The sequence below is a fragment of the Lottia gigantea genome (genome assembly GCF_000327385.1).
Source record: "Lottia gigantea unplaced genomic scaffold LOTGIsca_31, whole genome shotgun sequence".
Taxonomy (NCBI): domain Eukaryota; kingdom Metazoa; phylum Mollusca; class Gastropoda; family Lottiidae; genus Lottia; species Lottia gigantea.
Window position 1 is genome coordinate 2,737,953 of NW_008709027.1, and position 18,905 is coordinate 2,756,857.

Below are 18,905 nucleotides of genomic sequence, written 5' to 3' on the forward strand. Positions count from 1 at the left end.
AAGATGTGCATAACGTATTGTTTTGGTTAAGCTTTAGATTGACAGATATCGAAAGCACATAAATAACTATTAGTTTTCACGCTACTTTTTTTTCTTTTTTAAAAACAAATCATTATTCATAAATCAGTATTATCAGAAAATACATCATTTGGAAACCACTGTAATAAAGAATAAAACAATAAAACTTTTTTTTATACTAATCAAGAAACACAAAAATAAGTACAATGATTTAAGTACAATTCAAGTTTTAATCAAATTAAGAAATGCAAGTCATTCGTTTATCATTGTTCGAGTTTTATTCAAAACGAATTTATATCAGAATTAGGACTTTGTCATTAGTGCAAGTATCATTCGAGTTTTATTCAGAAAGGAAATACCTGAATAGGGTCATAAGTTATACCATTGAAAGAAATGGCGGAAGTAGATCAATAATTGTAGAACGTTTATCTGAAACATGTCATTGGTAATATCCTAGTCCACGTTTTTAACCAAATTTTGATCTTAGCTCAAAAGCCAGAAGTAGGTCGTTAGTTATATTTTTATACTTTTATTTGACTTTAAAAATCTCTACAACATTAGAATATTCACATTGCAGAACATCGCAATGTAAAACAGGAATACATTGATTATAATCTTTAATAACAATATAACTTTATATAGGCATGTAAGACAGAATAGTAAAAGTAAAATATGAAATATTTTCTATATATTTCTGAGGGAAGTAACTTGTTCTCAAAATTAAAACGAGTTCAACATTATTTGTTTTAAGAAGAACCATATATATAGGGTATTTCTGACTTAAACTCCCTCCTCCACAGACTCAACTAAAATAGACACGGACAAAAACTACAGTGATTCAGAACGGTTATTAATTGAAGTTTCTTTCACAGTATTAAAATCACAGTGGTCAAATCATGCTTATTGTTTGATTAATTGATGTTCCTAATTAATAGATCAAGTACTCTGCTAAGTGCCAAGTTTGTGTAAAGCTTGGGGATCAAATTTACTGAAACCCAGTTGAAAAAGCGAAAAATAAAATCCTTGTTTACTCACTGACTTAAATAGATCGTAATAATCTAGCCATATTTTCTATAAAAAATTAGCATATTTGTAAGTTAGAAATAATGTAATTAAATACACTGTGTATCTGGAAAATAAATAAAAACATCGTCGTTTCCCTTATTTTGGAAATATACCAATTGAAATTTTAATTCAAATTTTTTTTTCGGCTGGTATTTATAATGTTCGTCCGTGAAAAGGCATACATAGAGTTACCCACCTTATTGAAATTGTGAGACCCGATCATTAGTAGAATCCCTTCGTAATTAGATAATTACGAGTTAATAATTGACTTTTGAGACAAATTGGTATTTTTCCCAACCATTAGAACACCTCTACTTTCGATTTATATAGGTAAGCCTATTAGCCGTCCAATAATGGAATATATAAAAATAAATGAAAATATGGGAACCCGGCTTTTATATTTTGAAGTAAATATTCCCCTAGTAACTATAAACTAAACAGGGGCGTTGGAAATCAGAAAGTTTTTAATGACACAGTTTTTGGGGAGGAGCCCTTCATCAGTTGTACTTAATATTTTGTGTAGCCTTCATTTGTATGTATCATAATCTGCATTCTTGAGCCAAAAGGAGAGTATATTTTTCCTGGTCATCTTTCTTCGAAGGTTCTCGATACTCAGCATAGGCCTACCTCATTGGTCACTGTACTTCAAAATATTTCCTTTCGTCTGAGGCATTGACAATATGTTATCTGTTCAGTTTTGCATGCTAAGGCATCATGTTTCAAGGGTCTACGGACACGGGTATTCTAATTTCGACACACCCGGTAAATGCATTCCATATCTCTCATTGAATGAGCCAAATTGTACTTGGAGAACGTTACAAAATTTTCGACCACAAAACTTTAAAAATACTTCGATTAAATAAATCAATTCTTCGTTGGGTCCTTTTTGGACACGAATTTAAACAATTTCAAGTTATTCAAAGTAGGAATTTTTGTGTTTCTTTTTTAAAGGGCAGAAGAGTAGATTTTATATTAGAACGTTTTCTACGTATGACTTTGTTCAAATTTTGTAAAACTACTGACGGTCTAAAAGCTTAGACATACAAGTCATTATGTATTGGATGTATAGGCTTATAGTTTAAAGCTATTACCAAGATACATGATGAAAATGAAACTATACCAAATTACTAAATTATAACTTGATTAGATTATTTCGAAGCCAAACTTTAGTTTGGGCAACTGATGCATTTTCGTGGTATTGGAATAAACAAATGAAATAAAACTGGAGATGATAATAAAATGATGATTAACAGAGCTATTAAGATTTAAACGATATTCCAGGGTGATATTGTTGAATTCGAAATGGTTAATCAACACCTTTACTGGGTGTAACCAATGTCAAGGTCTAAACTCTATGACCTCAGAAAATGTGCACAACTGGGGAACAGTTGGCAAAACATTCTTTTCAGTCAGTTCTATCATTGGGCGTATTCACAATTATCTCAATATCATTTCACTGTAGTTTGTGTGGGATGTAAGAATTCCGTCATAGATTTTCAAATTGTGAAATTTTATCTTAAAGGTTAAAGCTCAAAATTTAATTGAAAACGCCATTTTTAAAAGAATAATAATTACTAGCAAAACGTTGTTTTACACGATGCATAATAATTTTTCAAGAACTTGCTATATTTCCATTATTTAATAAGTAAAATGCCACAAAAACTACATAAAATGGTGGATAAATATAATATCTAAACAATTTGGCCCAAACATTTTTTTTACCGGTATCGATATGGGAAATGTTACGTAGGTAATTTGATCATCCTGTAGCTAAATTTAGTGTATATAATTTGATTACCACAGCAAAAAACAGAAGTGTATACCTGTTATGATGAAATTTCTAAATTGAATCCAACATAATCCTGAAACACTGGTCACATAATATCCCAACTTTCTACAGATTCAATGGTAATCCAGACTAGAACGCAACTAGAATCAAGTTGGCTATCGGTATAGATAATATCCAATATTAGGTGTGAACGTTACTAAGTTGATGAATATTATAGCTAGCTAGACTAAGAAAGTTTTACGACTGGAGGCGGTATGTGAAAACAAGAAGAAATCTATTAATAAAATAGCAGTACATGTATTGAGTGAGTTCCTTATAGATATAGATAGAGCTGCCTTCAAATGCTAACTGATGATTTATGCGTCTTCCTACACAATGTTTTACTTGTAGCAACTGCACTGCCTCATCTGTCGTTGAATAAGAGTCTCCTGGTTCGATTCCATATGAGTTTCCGTGTCATTCTTGCACATCTTCAGTTTGGCGACTGTCTAACGGTTGTGGGTCTTCGAGGTTTGAAAAACAAAGAAATATTCAAACTTGTGTGAAACTGGCCTTACAGACTTCTAGAATGCGTCATTGTATTTCTAATCTTGTACAAATGCCTTTGGAAGGATTCGTACTTAATCCACGTCCCATAACCACAGCAATCGGAAGTTAAATATAATGTGATTCACAATATTAGCTTAGCAATTTCAAAGCAGTAATGTTTTGCTTGGTTGGTGCTGTACGGTTATTGGATATAATACTCATATACTCACGAACCTTAGATATAGGCGACGATGTGCATAAATATATTTTGGATCTTTTTTGCAAAACCGGAAGTGCCACAGTTCAATATGTGCAAGAATAGATAATCGGCTCTAGAAATTTTGATTTTTTTCATTTTTTTTTTGCTTTTTGTCTGATTAATCTGAAAAAAATTGAGCAAAGACAGTTTAAGAATGTAAACAAAATGGTATAGTCAAATTTTCAATTTCACTTCCGGTTTAAACAGGAAAACGATGTTCACTTCCGGTTGAATATCTTCCGGAGTAATTTGTATAGGACAAAAAATTTTATGCTGATAGGTAGACAAAGTTATGACAAAAAAACGAAGAAAAAAAAATCCGGAACAGACGTGAAACTTTGGCCGCCATTTTGATTTTTCTGAAATGATTCGATTTTTATTCAGACATAATGGCTCATCCGATTTAAATGATTTTGGTGTCAAATGAAAGAAGATATAAAAAATCATGACATTAGGAAGCCGTTTTTCGATTCTCAATTTTGCTTTTTTGCAACATCCGGTTGAATTTGTTCAAAGTTTGAAGGGTCATATCTCGTGATCTTGAACTTTGATGACCTTGACCTTCATAAGGTAAGATTCATAAGATACATTTGTTCAAAAAGGAACTTTGCACATAATTACCTCATTATTTTGGCCAGGTCGATTGTTTCAGCTTTATAGTTCCAAAAAAGGAACGGGTTTTGAAATTTCCATATTTTCAATTTTCTATTTTGACCTTTATTGACTCTTGTTGACCTATATCTTTTGACCTGTATGATGTAGAAGCTTTAAATTTGGAACACAACATAACATTTAGAATATCAATTAACCTATGCAAAAGAAATTGAGGTGGGCCTAGCACATCCGGGTTAAATTACTCATTATTGACAATTTTGGCAAGGGACATAACTCGCAACGTATACATTTGTTCAAAATGGAACTTTGCATATAATTACTTCATCCGTTGAGCCACGTTGTCTTAGAAGTCCGATTGTTTCAGCTTTATAGTTCAAAAAAAGGAACAGCTTTTGAAATGAAAAATTTTCAATTTTTGACCTTGACCTTTTTTGACCCTGATTTTTGTAGGAATAAAGGTCATTCACATTCGCTATCTATTTATACTTTTATTTTTGCTGTCCTATCTCAACTTCGGGTTTTATAGCCGTAAAAATTTTGATGACTTATATCTCGTAACCTTGACCTTTGTTGACCGTCTCCCTTTCAATGTCAAATGTCATTGACCTTGGCTATCTTCTGATACTTTCATTTGTGAGGTCTGTCTACTTCCGTTATAACAATCTTCCAAAGAATTCTTCTCAACTTTAGACAGCTCTTGCGCGTGATGTAATTATCGTAGAAGGTTGATTTTTTCAGAGTCTTTTGCATTTTGCTACATTTGTAAAGTCCCACTTTGTGCCACGTGTGGCTCTAGTGATATATTTTTGTTTTGATTATGCATGTATGGATAAAGTAAGGTTTAATAGAAACTATTACATCTAATATTTTACAAACCTATTTTAATTGCCCCATCCATATTTCAAATGCTTTGAATAAGTTACATATTAGCATACATACATCAAGATAAATACAATTACTTCAAATGTTTACTTGTGTTTAGTACAGTTTTGGTTCTCATGCTAACAGTTTAGAATCACAAAAGATATTTCATCATCATCATTACAAACTCTACCGTTTACACTACCAGGTGATGAACCAGAATCATCATATGTTTGAGGTCGATTGTTGTTTGAGATATTATCAAACATATTACTTCAGAGCTCAGTTATGGTGCTTAAGAATGGAGTTTTTTTTTGTAAAACTGAATTTGGTTTAAGGTGGAAGGTTGAAGAAATTATTTAGTTGATCCTTGTGTGTATTATTGTATGTAGAATATTGTGTTATGGTTATAGATTGTGATCAATCTGAGCCCTAAACTATTGGCCCATCTTATTGCATCCAGGATTGTCTTATACGGTATGTGGCATTATATCACGATACTTGGTTGTAAGATGCTTTCTTGGTAAGTTGGAGGTAACAACGAATTTCGAACGATGAGAATATTCTGCCGATATGAGTCGAATTAACACATAACGACGAATTTACAGTGTTGTGGAGTTACATAAAGCATTCCAAGAATGAGACCAGCTTCAAAGTACAGATTATCAAGCTTAATTTAAAATAGTTCGATCCTGGTAAAGTTTGAACAGATTAAGATATTAGTATTTGTATGTAGTTGGAGATATCTAACAATTTGGTGCAACATGTAATATGTAGAGTGCAACTTAATTAAAATGCATTTCATACGTGTCTACTTAACCATGCCATCTAAGTACAATTTAAGCTATGCAGCTTTTGAAAATAGGGTGATCTTGACATGACTGATGGATACAAAGCATTTACCCAAAAACAGAAAAGGTTTCAAGAAATTTTGATATAACCAAATCATTTCTTTCCTTTTCTTTAATGAAAAGAACCCTCTCTAACACTCCACGAAGGGGATGCGTACATGGCGCTGTTCCCATTAAGCCAGTCTACCCCTTATTTTTACCCCCAGACTGGCGCCGCCACTGAATGCCATGAGGGTACGCAGCTTTTTTTAAAATAAATTTTCCGATTGAGTATCCTGTAACTGCTTCTACTCCAAAATATATTTTGCCCAAATTTAAAATGCAACTGATTTAACACCAGGTAATTGTAGGTGAAGTGTTTATAGGGTACAAATTTAAATGACCATACTATTGTATTCTTTTTACTTTTTAGTCAGATTCAGTATACTAAATAAAATTATGTCCGATTCGTTTTTTTTACTTCCTGTAAGACCTTTCGAGTGATACATTACTACATATATTTTGTTAACTACGGTAAATGTGTACTTAGTCGGTATCTAATTTGTGATATACAATACCTTTATAATTAAACATTTGGTTAATTCTATTATTGACACATTGTTATGGGCTAAATGTGATATTTGAGTTTAACAACCATCCTAAATGAGTCATTTTCAAAGTTTTAGTCTATAGACATAAGTACCTTAGAATAAACAACGATAAATTCTAATTCAACTTTTCCCATTTTTGTAATACTTTTAGGATGGAACAAGTACCGCCTTCAACAACCTTACCTTACACCCAGATTTCGGGTTTTTGACATAAATTCGCACGTAATGATGACATCAAAATTGATTGTTAGATGGGCGTTTTACAGCATATAAAAGTAAAATTTTTGTGATTTTTCTATCACTTGAAGATTCACCATGTTGACGTTAGTATTGACAGTTTGTGTACTGGGAATAAGCTATGGAGCACCCACTACCGCTCTACCAACGGAAAAACCTACAGTCACATCAAAACCACCAGTACAACTAGCTAATAACCAATATTTGATTGAATTTGAAGACTTTGCCTTTACCAACGCCTGGGAAAATGACAATGCACGAGTTCCTGATAGATCTGGTGCCTCCAGTTATAAAAGTCTTCATCTATTTAAACATGAAGCAATAACAACTGATTTCTGTCTTCCAATAGAACAAGATGTTTCCATCAGGAATATATTTTTCTCGAACGATGGTTGGGTTGATATTTTAAGTGTGGAAATTGATGGAAAACCCATAGGAAAATTTCGCTCTGCTGACGAATCTAATTGGGGACGTTTATGGAATGAGTTCAACTTTACTGGACCTCTAGGTGAATCGCAAAACCTGATACAAGGACGTCATGAAATTACTATTGTTGTCGAGGATGGTGATAAATATGGCGTGGAATTAGATGCTTTGAAGTTGGAATTTAGCCGACCAGATGTTACTAAGGATTTAAAGTGTCCCGAGGAAGCAGGTGAGCAGGCTGTTCTCTATGGCGAAGGCTATCTTCAATATGATGAGAATCAAACCAAGAATACAAAATCTGGAAATAACCCGAACATATCAATTTAAAAATATTATCTATGTAACACTCTAAACAATATTATTTCTGTTTGGCTTTGTATCGCATTAAATACCTTCCTAAATAATCGAAATAGGCTTTACTATAATTTTACGAGAGCGTACTTTCTTTCTGTTCCGTTTCATATCTAAAAAAAAGCACTTATTTTTCTAAATTGAACACGGTTTATTTCCAGATAAAAAAGGCAAGCCAGATGGTCGTAACCTGCCCGAAGCAACAACAACCACAACTGTCTCTACGACTGTCGATTGTTCTTCAACTGATTGTTCCACTGTCTCATCAACAATTAATGGACAAAGCACGCAACTCACGAAACCAGACCATAGTACAAGAAAAGATACTTCAGATCAGCCCACAATGGTGTTTAACCCTACAAACACCTCATTTAAAGATTCGGATAATCCAAAAGATACAAAACCAACGGAGACATCTATCCTGGATAACTCATCAAATCCAGATAGTTCAAGCCCAACAGAATCATCAAGTACTGGCTGTAAGACACCTGATTGTATGTCTGAATCTTCAAACTCAGATAGTTCCAAATCAACCGAATCGTCAAGCTCAGATAGTTCAAAAGCTACGGAATCATCAAGTTCTGACAACACAAAACCTACAGAATCATCAAGTTCCGACAACACAAAACCAACAGAATCATCAAGTTCCGACAACACAAAACCAACAGAATCATCAAGTTCCGACAACACAAAACCTACAGAATCATCAAGTTCCGACAACACAAAACCAACAGAATCATCAAGTTCCGACAATACAAAAACCACAGAATCATCAAGTTCGGACAACACAAAACCTACAGAATCATCAAGTTCCGACAACACAAAACCAACAGAATCATCAAGTTCCGACAATACAAAAACCACAGAATCATCAAGTTCGGACATCACAAAACCAACAGAATCATCAAGTATTGAGTGTAAGACACATGATTGTATACCTGAATCGTCAAACCCAGATAATTCAAAATCAACAGAATCGTCAAGCGCAGATAGTTCAAAACCAACAGAATCATCAAGTTCCAACCTCACAAAACCTACAGAATCATCAAGTACTGACTGTAAGACACATGATTGTATACCTGAATCGTCAAACTCAGATAATTCAAAATCAACAGAATCGCCAAGCTCAGATAGTTCAAAACCAACAGAATCATCAAGTTCTGACAACACAAAACCAACAGAATCATCAAGTTCCGACAATACAAAACCAACAGAATCATCAAGTTCCGACAATACAAAACCAACAGAATCATCAAGTTCCGACAGCACAAAACCAACAAATCTAACGAAACCACCAAGCTGTATGACACCTGATTGTATGTCTGAATCGCAAAATCCTGATAATTCAAAACCAACAGAATCTTCAAGTTCTGACAATACAAAACCAACAGAATCTTCAAGTTCCGACAATACAAAACCAACAGAATCATCAACTTCCGACAATACAAAACCAACAGAATCTTCAAGTTCCGACAATACAAAACCAACAGAATCTTCAAGTTCTGACAACACAAAACCAACAGAATCTTCAAGTTCCGACAATACAAAACCAACAGAATCATCCAGTTCCGACAATACAAAACCAACAGAATCATCCAGTTCCGACAATACAAAACCAACAGAATCTTCAAGTTCTGACAATACAAAACCAACAGAATCTTCAAGTTCTGACAATACAAAACCAACAGAATCATCCAGTTCCGACAATACAAAACCAACAGAATCTTCAAGTTCTGACAACACAAAACCAACAGAATCTTCAAGTTCCGACAATACAAAACCAACAGAATCATCAAGTTCTGACAACACAAAATCAACAGAATCTTCAAGTTCCGACAATACAAAACCAACAGAATCATCCAGTTCCGACAATACAAAACCAACAGAATCATCCAGTTCCGACAATACAAAACCAACAGAATCTTCAAGTTCCGACAATACAAAACCAACAGAATCATCCAGTTCCGACAATACAAAACCAACAGAATCATCCAGTTCCGACAAAACAAAACCAACAGAATCTTCAAGTTCTGACAACACAAAACCTGCAGAATCTTCAAGTTTCGACAAGACAAGACCAACAGAATTATCAAGCTCCGACAGCACACAACCAACGGAATCTTCAAATACTGACTGTAAGACACCTGATTGTATGTCTGAATCGCCAAGCCCAGATAGTACAAAAACTATCGAATCACCAAGTTCCGACAACACAAAACCAACAGATTCAGCAAGGTCCGACAGTACAAAACCTTCAGAATATTCAAGTTCCGACAGCACAAAACCTACAGAATCATCAAGTTCCGACAACAGAAAACCTACAAAATCATCAAGTTCCGACAGAACAAAACCAACAGAATTATCAAGGTCCGACTGTATGACACCTGATTGTATGCCTGTATCATCAAGCTCAGATAGTTCAAAACCTACAGAATCATCAAGTTTGGACATCACAAAAACTACAGAATCATCAAGTACTGAGTGTAAGACACGTGATTGTATTTCGGAATCGTCAAACCCAGATAATTCAAAATCAACAGTATCGTCAAGGTCAGATGGTTCAAAACCAACAGAATCATCAAGTTCCGACAACACAAAACCCACAGAATTATCAAGTTCCGACAACACAAAACCTACAGAATCATCAAGTTCCGACAGCACAAAACCAACAAATCCAACAAAACCGTCAAGTTCCGACTGTATGACACCTGATTGTATGTCTGAATCGCAAAATCCTGATAATTCAAAACCTACGGAATTATTAAGTTCGGACATCACAAAACCAACAGAATCATCAAGTTCCGACAGCACAAAACCAACAGAATCATCAAGTTCCAACAGCACAATCCCAACAGAGTCATCAAGTTCCGACTGCTTGGCACCCGGATGTTTGCAGGGTTTAACGTCAATGCCAACTGACACCGATCAGCTTTCGACTAAAACGATTGAAATGATTACTAATCCTCCATATAGCAAAATTCCAAAAGATCTGCCAATCTCTGTCACACAGCCGTTTCCTATCTCTGGGAAAACAAATGAAGAGCTTTATCACATTAGTTGTCCCAAGCAGAAGTTTTTAACTGTTAGAAGAAATGATTACCTTGGATGCTCTGATGATGGTAAAGTAAGATTTGATTTGTATGGGGCTACTGTACAAGAGGTAACTTTTGCTGTACCCCATCCCTCCATACCAAAGTACAGACGAAAAAGGTCCTCTGGAAGTAAGGTTTTGTGGGAGGACGGGTATCCGAGAGAAAATTGCACTGGTGATGGTGTACAAGATGATTTGAGGGATGATGGTATTTCACAACCTGCAGCTGGGGGATCGTTGCCAGTTACCATTTATCCTAAGAGAATGCCATACTTAAATCTTGCCTTTAAAATGTCATCAGAAGGGTTGAACGTAAATAAGAATCTTCAACCTGTATTTACCATCGGGGCTTGCTGTAACAATCCTTCAAATATATCAATGACTGCAATAAATTCCGATAGCAACACTGCAATTCATCTTGGTGAACAAGAATTCCAACCATCAGATACAACTAAATTCTGGGTATTTCCTGTTATATCAAGCTGGGATGATCATGATATTGAAATTCATGTTGATTTTTCTCGTCTTCAACAACCAATTCTACTGAATTATATGAAGTTCGAGATACGTGAACTCAATATCAACGAATACGATTCGCCAAACTCACCTGAAAAGACATTGCTTTGTGAAACAGAAGAAGTGAAAGTCGAAGGAATGAAGCAAAGTGACGAGAGTGCACCGACAATGAAATTCCGATTGAATGGTTCAACAACAACAACTGACGTATCAAGAATGATGTTTTCACCATTCGCTTCCGGCAGTACTGATGGAACACGAGGACCATCATTAGTTCTTGATTCTTCTGGGTCGTGTACATTCAATCCATCATCGACAGTCGACGTATCAGAATCAACTGCATTCATCTTAGGATCGACAAATCCAACTCAAGAACCAAAAATAGCAATAGAAGAGGTGGAGCTTGAACCAGACGTGACATCAGATAATACTTCAGTCATATTACATCTTCTGGGCGCCTCTTTTGGACAGTCAACAATCCGTTTGAAGGTCACTCCAACAGAAACAAGATTAACATTACTTCAGGTTGTACCAATCGGTAAGCCGTTATCATCATTCTTCATACCATGTGATGGTAAAGACACAACATTCTCTACAGATGGTGCTGATTCAATATCTATAAATGAGCCATGGAAAGGAATATCTGGTGAGAAGATAACGATAAGAAGATAATCACCATCCTCTTACCTCCGATGTTTTGATAATCCGGGAGAATAAGCTTTATTAAATGAACTGAAAAATGCAGGCAATTAGTTGGTCATGAGCAATCCACGGATTGGAGCGTTTATGTTGTGATAAACCAGTCTATTCATATTTACCTGCAATATAGTGCTCAAATAGACAGTTACAGCAATTTAAAAACCTTAAATTTAAACCAAATATTAGACTGAATGTTGCGTGCAATGTAAGATATAAATGATGACTTATTTACCTATAATCGAATATAATATATTGTTAAAGGGGTTAAATTATATACATGAACTATTTTAAATGATGTTCGATCTCTTATCGCTATAGCTAGACAATATCCTTCCTCGACGTGATATACGGTTGGGCCAGACTCAAAGGTCACATTTTATGGAAGTTGCACCTATTCATTTTAGATCGGTCGATTTTCAGAAGTTTAACTATGTCAGAGGCCAAATTTGGCAAAACTTTTGTTTTTTTATACAAAGCTTAATCATCTATGAATCCATCAAGTTATTGTCGGATATTTTGCTCACCCGGTACTACTATACAGTCGAGGGGTAAACTGAACTTACGGAGTTGTATGAAGAAGGGAAAAAACCTATCCTTCGACTTATTGTGCAGGTGGGGACAGATTTTTACATGCTACTTATTGCCAGCAAGACTCAGCAGGTCAATTATACCTAATGTACTTTCTATGCTTTTGCACTACCTACAACAGGCGATAGTAGTAAGATTTCTGACGGGATAGGGATCTTCATACGCGTAGTAATTCATGGCGAAGGATCTCTCCCAATGGGCCGTACAATTTGTTGAAGCATAACTTTGACATTTAAATGGAATCTCACCTATTTGAGATGAATTTATCGATTAATAATATGTTATGTAAAACGCATGACTCACAAAATGATGTTGCCATGACTATATATTTATATTGGTAAGTCCAGTACAATTCGGTAGTACCGATTTCAGTTAAATTAAAAGGTGTTATTTCCCCTTAATTAACCATTGAATGAATTGTACAAGAAGCATTTTGACAATGCAAGGGAATTAACTACCGGTTTAAAAAAATGTGGTGTTATCTACCTGAGATCTTTGGGCCCACCGAGATTAGAATGAGAATAGGTATATCTTATAGAGGAAAGCTAGTTAAAATGCAAACCTCTAAAGAAAATTAAATAATTTCTTTCAGACTAAAAGTGGTGTGTACGAACCCTTTGAATTAATGTTACCACTGATAGTACCAAAATGACAGTGATGATAATCAGACGGGCTTCATATTATTGAACTGATTTGATGGACATACAGCTAGAAATTAATTTAAAAGCTTTTATGTTTAATTCTTCTCCAGGATTAGTCGAAGAAACTTACTTGACATATATATTGTTAAGAATTATGTCGATATCGATTTATTGGATATAAAATTCTCAGAAATGAAATACATTGATAGTCTCAAGTGCGTACCTGGGGGTTCAAATAGGGTCTCGTCTGGTTAGGTCTAAAGACCATACATCCTGCCCATTGAACACATCAAAAGATATACAACGCTTTTTCCTTTAGAGTAAAAATTGTTCAGTTAGAAATTATTTCAGTGAATTAAGGTTATACGTTAGTACGTGTTAAGAAGTATGTTTGGCCTACTGACTATAATTATATCTATATATTTATGTTTGTATACCAAACGTCAAAACAACAGGAAAGATATGCCCTTGACCGAATACTCTCATAGCGAAGCTGTATATAGAGAAAACGACTATCTGTCTCAACCTTATCTATAGGCCTAGTATAATATAATCATAATATTTTGAAGCAGGTTTCGTGTTTATATTATTAAATTTCTAGGTTAATAAGATTATTATTATTATATATATAGAAATTACATCAACCATTTAAATACTGTATTATTGATCGTTACGTTGTTATCAAAACAAACCACAATAGAAATAGAAATTACTGCAAGATCAATAGGCCTATTCCACCACTGTTCATTACAGTTCAGATCCAAAAAACACCACGATAAGCCTTTAAGAGGAGTTTTTAAAACCAACTTTTTATGCCAACTCTACGTCTACTGCGTCAGATATTCATTGAAGTTGGAATAAAAAGGAAAATAGGCCGAAATTCGAGGTCAAAGACCAACTCTGAAAAACTAATTTGGCGAGTGTGTGAAAAAAAAAGGGGGGGGGGTGGTTCTTGACAACTTGATTCTTCAAGATTAGCAGATCCATACAGACTGTACATCTATTTTCAGACCAAGTAAGATCTAATCAAACCTTATAATAAGACTGGTTGTTTATTAACAGACATGATCAGGTGTTATACGCTATAACTATATTGATTGATACCACAAACTATCAATATACTCAGGCCTGTTATATGTTCTTGAAAATCAGTGTGAACATGACCTTAATGATAAATATTTACAAACAGAGCGTATCCACCGAGTTTGTCGATCAAATAACTCGTGTGGCCTCTACCTAGACAGATAAACCGGTGTTGTTATCAGCAGATATTGTTGCGAAACACATTCCTTCATCAAGACTAGTCATGCGATTTTCCATAGGGCAACATCCACCCCGAGGGAGAGGTTTGTATAAAGGGCTTCAGCGATCCAAATTTATATCCACAAGGCACTGTACTCAAATTTTAGAAAGAAAAAAGTCTTTTCAAATGTTTACTGCCGCCTCTTATTTCCGTCCATAACTGGTAAATTACTCAAAAATTCAGGTTTATCTGGCATGGATATTGTCATATTTAAAAAGAAGTTTGCACTGAATGTGACATGACTGTCATTACTTATCATAAAACTGGTTTCATTATAATTACAAAGGATGCACATATAAATGTATCAGTTTTTAAGTAAATCTGAAAGAACCTCTATTATTAAATGGCATGGAGCCAAAATAAGTCGGTATAGCGAAAACATTCGAACAATATTTTTTAAGAATAGAGAAATGCTGGGAAATGTTCCAGGATATTTTGGCAATAGCGGTAATAAACAAGTTTGAGTTTTGTGTAGATCTATTCAAAATCCATCTGGCTTATCGTCAACAATAAGAGTGACCTTTGTACCTATGAATTAAAAGGGAATTAAGCGGTATATCGAGTATTTAGTTCAGCCTAGTTTTATTTATTACTATAAATAATAATAGAAAGTGTTATTATTGTCAATAATTATTATATCACCTTTGTGTATATCTTAAATGGTAGGTTAGATCTAGACCACTGATAAGTTATATTCGCTTTATGGTAAAACCCTTATAGGGATAGTTGGTACGTTAATGACCAAAATAAGCATAGAAATAAAACGTTCTTCACTTCGATACTATAACATAACAGCTTACTTGGAACATTTCTTGTGTTGAATATCTGACACTGTTTAAATTATTGAAAATCAGGATATAATAGACCGTTTTCATTAGGAATTATGTATGCCTTCTATACATTACAAATCTTTTACATCTCTATAATACCTAATCAATTTAGTGAAAATCTGACAGGAAGTTCTAGGAAAGTTATATGTATGTACTAGTGTTGCAATTAATAATACAAAGGCACTTAATTGTAGAGTGTACACTTGAGCTGATACATCTAGGTGAATATACTCATAATAAACATGTACACAGCACACAGTAAATTATATTTATTCTTCATATAAACAAAACACAAGATAAAGAGATGTTTTAAATAGCAATTTAATGAAGAATGACAATATACAATGTAAAATAGCTGTTTTGTTGAGGAATATTGGTGAAACTACTGACATAATGTTGTCATGTAAAAACGATAGATAAGAGAAATGTCTTGAAGAATAATAACAGTGTTTTTCCGTTAATTAATAAATGATAGAAAATACAAAACAAATATGGTATTAAACACTAAAATACAACACACACAATAAATTCACACATTTAAAACTAGTTCTATCATTCATACAACACACTAATCATATATACTATTTCTCCAAAATTCTTAACAACATAAAAAATATCTAAATTGAAATAAATGTCTATTTGAAACCCATTAGTTCAATGTGCTTTGTATCTTTAAAATTATTCTGTTCAGATCTTCACATTATCAATTATAGGAAGGGGTATTGTCTTAGGTTTCACTTCTATCACAAACATAGTTTAATAGCATTTGTCTTTATCGCTGAAGAATTCAACTATAATCTACATCCTATAGATTAATATCAAACTGAATAAGATTGTACTTTTTCAGCATTTTACCCACTTAATCAGTTAGAACCTGATATGATATAATTTGTACAATGAACAAACAAATGGTTCCTGAGTACAACTTCCTCTGCTTTCACACTTCACAATTAGAAATACACCATAGAAATCTGTGCTAAAATAACGTATTTTTCTTTAGAAATCTCCAAAAAGTAACTGGTAGGGTGATACTAGTTAATAATATACACTTGTATAGGGTGGTAGTAAAAGTAGTGACAATCACTAATAAGGAACAAGGGCAGGGGAACACAATTGGTATGAATAGCTTACTCCTTTAATATCCACATTTCATCAAAAATGTAGGCAACTTAACTGGACTGAACTATTCAAGTTACCAAACAAAAGCAAATATAGCAGGCAAATCACTGGCCCTAGCACTAAAACGTCACTTATCACTCTTTGAGATACAGTATTATAATAAAATCAGCCATGATCTCTTATGAAATCAACTGTTTATTGGCAGTATTATCTCACTTTCTCTCCCCAATTTATAGATCCATGGTTTCATGTTTCCTTTTTAGCGCTGTGCTTCCACCTCCATACTTTTTGGCGATCGAGACATTTGTTGAGGTGATGAAGCATATGGAGAAGCACTGAATTTTTCTGCTGTTGATAGCCTAGAGAGAGCATTTAAAGCATCTGGAAAATTTGGTGGAGTGGCTGGGGTATTAGCTGGTGTACACAACTGAAAGAAATGATGATGCTTTTAAAGTTACCCACTAGAAGAGGTGTCTTATTCTTAAAATATCATGTTATACAAGAGAACATATCTGGCATATATGGCAGAACTTATTTCTAGAACCCAAATTTTAATGTACCTGTATTGACATCAATAAGGTCTTACTGATTAATCATATTAGATCATGTAATTTGACATTTGAGTAAATTAAAGATAAATTTGAGGACTTTGCATCATTTTTTAGGAAAATTTAATTTTCGTTCTGTTTTTAATTTGACTGTGCAGCAAGGTAGTATATGCCCACGGGCAGCTTTGTTTTTAAATAAAAATATTTGGCAGTACGGTAGCAATCACCAGTATGAAATATTCAACCTTTTTATACACTTTTTTAGAACTTTTTTGTCAAATCTGGCATGAGTCATGCCTTCTAGTGTTTACAAGCTAAACATTGAAAGCGTCTTCAAGAACTCATATAAAAATGTTTTTCGAATTTTTTCTTATAAATAGGGTTCTTTCCACCGGTGATATTGAAACATTTCACAAAGATTCGTCAAAATCAGTCAAGAATTGTGCCTTCTAGAGTGTTAAAGAGCAATTGTGGATGGACTGACAGACGGACTGTCAGATATGGGTGACACCAATATACGTCCCCATTTCATGTGGGCTGATAAAAATGAAGCTCTGTCAGCTGAAACTTGCCCTGTCATTTCCCTTGATGTATTTGTACGTATACAAAATATTTTAACTGAAACACAGGACTGTACTTTCAGATAATCAAGTTTCTATTTTCTACAAAAAGGTGAGTCTATCTAATCAATTGTCAGTGAAGTGAAATTCATTGATCTTAGTTACAGTGTACTATGTCAGCATATAAGCTTAAAATCTTCATTTACTGATAAAAGATGCAACACAAGTTCAGACAAAAATGAATTTCTAGAATGATTATCAACTACATTATCAAAATGCTTTTATCTCTCCTTACTGGCTTTTCATCTTTGATAAAAATTTGATTTCAAGAGGGCCAACAATCTTATACCAGAATAAAGTCTCATAGAAATAAAACTGATCGTTCCAAATTCATTATATGTCATACACAATCTCAGAAATTTCAAGATGACTGAAACTGAAATAGTCATGACAGTCAAAATTATCACAATGACTTCAACAGAATAACAATAAAAACATTGACTCACTGGGTAATTTCCTCCTGCATGGTTTCCATTACAAGTTCTACAAATACTTGGCACTACTGCTTCCTGGAAGAACATACTTAAGGCAGCCTGAAATAAACAGTATTTTGCAATTAAGACCAATTTTTAGGCCCATACACAGCATACTTGAATAATGCGTGTTACACCAGGAAATCAAAGTCACCCGGTGAAAAGATAAACATTTCAGCCATGTTTACATTTGTGTGATTGTAATATAAGTTTTACCTCAAATTGCCACTTTGTGGCCTGTAATAATTGTTTTGCTTGTTCAGCTACACAACCAGTTGCTAACATAAACTGGTTTATCATCACCTGCTCTTTCAAATTATCCATATTTATATGATAAAATTTTGTAGCAAAACAACAATTCACCAAAATATCAACTATAAACACAAGGGCCAAAACAGAGAAACAATGGATATGATTGGTCAAACTGTTGGACGATCTTCTTAACTCTCCGCTCATTGGCTCGAAATGAACTTTCGTAGGAGGAGAACGGAATAGCTAAGATTGTGCTATTCTCTCAATTGAGTTTTAATTATGCAATTGGTATTTGGGAGTGGTTATGATCAATGATTTCATTATATGCATCTGTCAATTTTTAGAATAGTATTTAATACAGATAATTTTAAGCGTTAGAGTGGAAAAAACGTGAAAATTGTTATGTCAAACAAATTTCTTGCACATCATAATAAATTATGACGTTTTCTACGAATGAAGCAAGTGCCCCTGACGTCATATCAAAATAGTGAAGATATTTACGGATTATTTGAAGAGTTTTGAACGTCTTTTCTATTTTTATCAGCAGATAGTTCTATATACAAAATACAAAATCAAGATTGGTTCCCAGGCAAGATAGCATACGCCTACTGGTAGAATTGTCCCAAAATTCGATA

General features: G+C 34.0%; 3 protein-coding genes across 3 annotated transcripts; 2 read left to right on the forward strand and 1 right to left on the reverse strand.

Annotated features, from left to right (window-relative positions):
- Positions 1-6,891: 6,891 nt before the first annotated feature.
- LOTGIDRAFT_161972 (hypothetical protein) lies at positions 6,892-7,566 on the forward strand (the record flags this gene model as incomplete). Its single annotated transcript, XM_009057845.1, has 1 exon — positions 6,892-7,566. One exon carries the CDS (start codon positions 6,892-6,894, stop codon positions 7,564-7,566), a length of 675 nt encoding a protein of 224 aa, XP_009056093.1.
- A 2,932-nt stretch (positions 7,567-10,498) lies between these two features.
- LOTGIDRAFT_161973 (hypothetical protein) lies at positions 10,499-11,869 on the forward strand (the record flags this gene model as incomplete). The annotated part of the gene is made up of 1 exon (XM_009057846.1): positions 10,499-11,869. The coding sequence occupies one exon, from the start codon at positions 10,499-10,501 to the stop codon at positions 11,867-11,869; it is 1,371 nt and encodes a 456-aa protein (XP_009056094.1).
- Positions 11,870-16,714: 4,845 nt separating this feature from the next.
- LOTGIDRAFT_57845 (hypothetical protein) lies at positions 16,715-18,348 on the reverse strand (the record flags this gene model as incomplete). Its single annotated transcript, XM_009057649.1, has 4 exons — positions 16,715-16,822; positions 17,917-17,921; positions 18,039-18,078; positions 18,235-18,348. Coding segments are annotated over 4 exons (267 nt in total), but the record flags the coding sequence as incomplete, so codon positions are not given.
- Between the last annotated feature and the right edge of the window lie 557 nt (positions 18,349-18,905).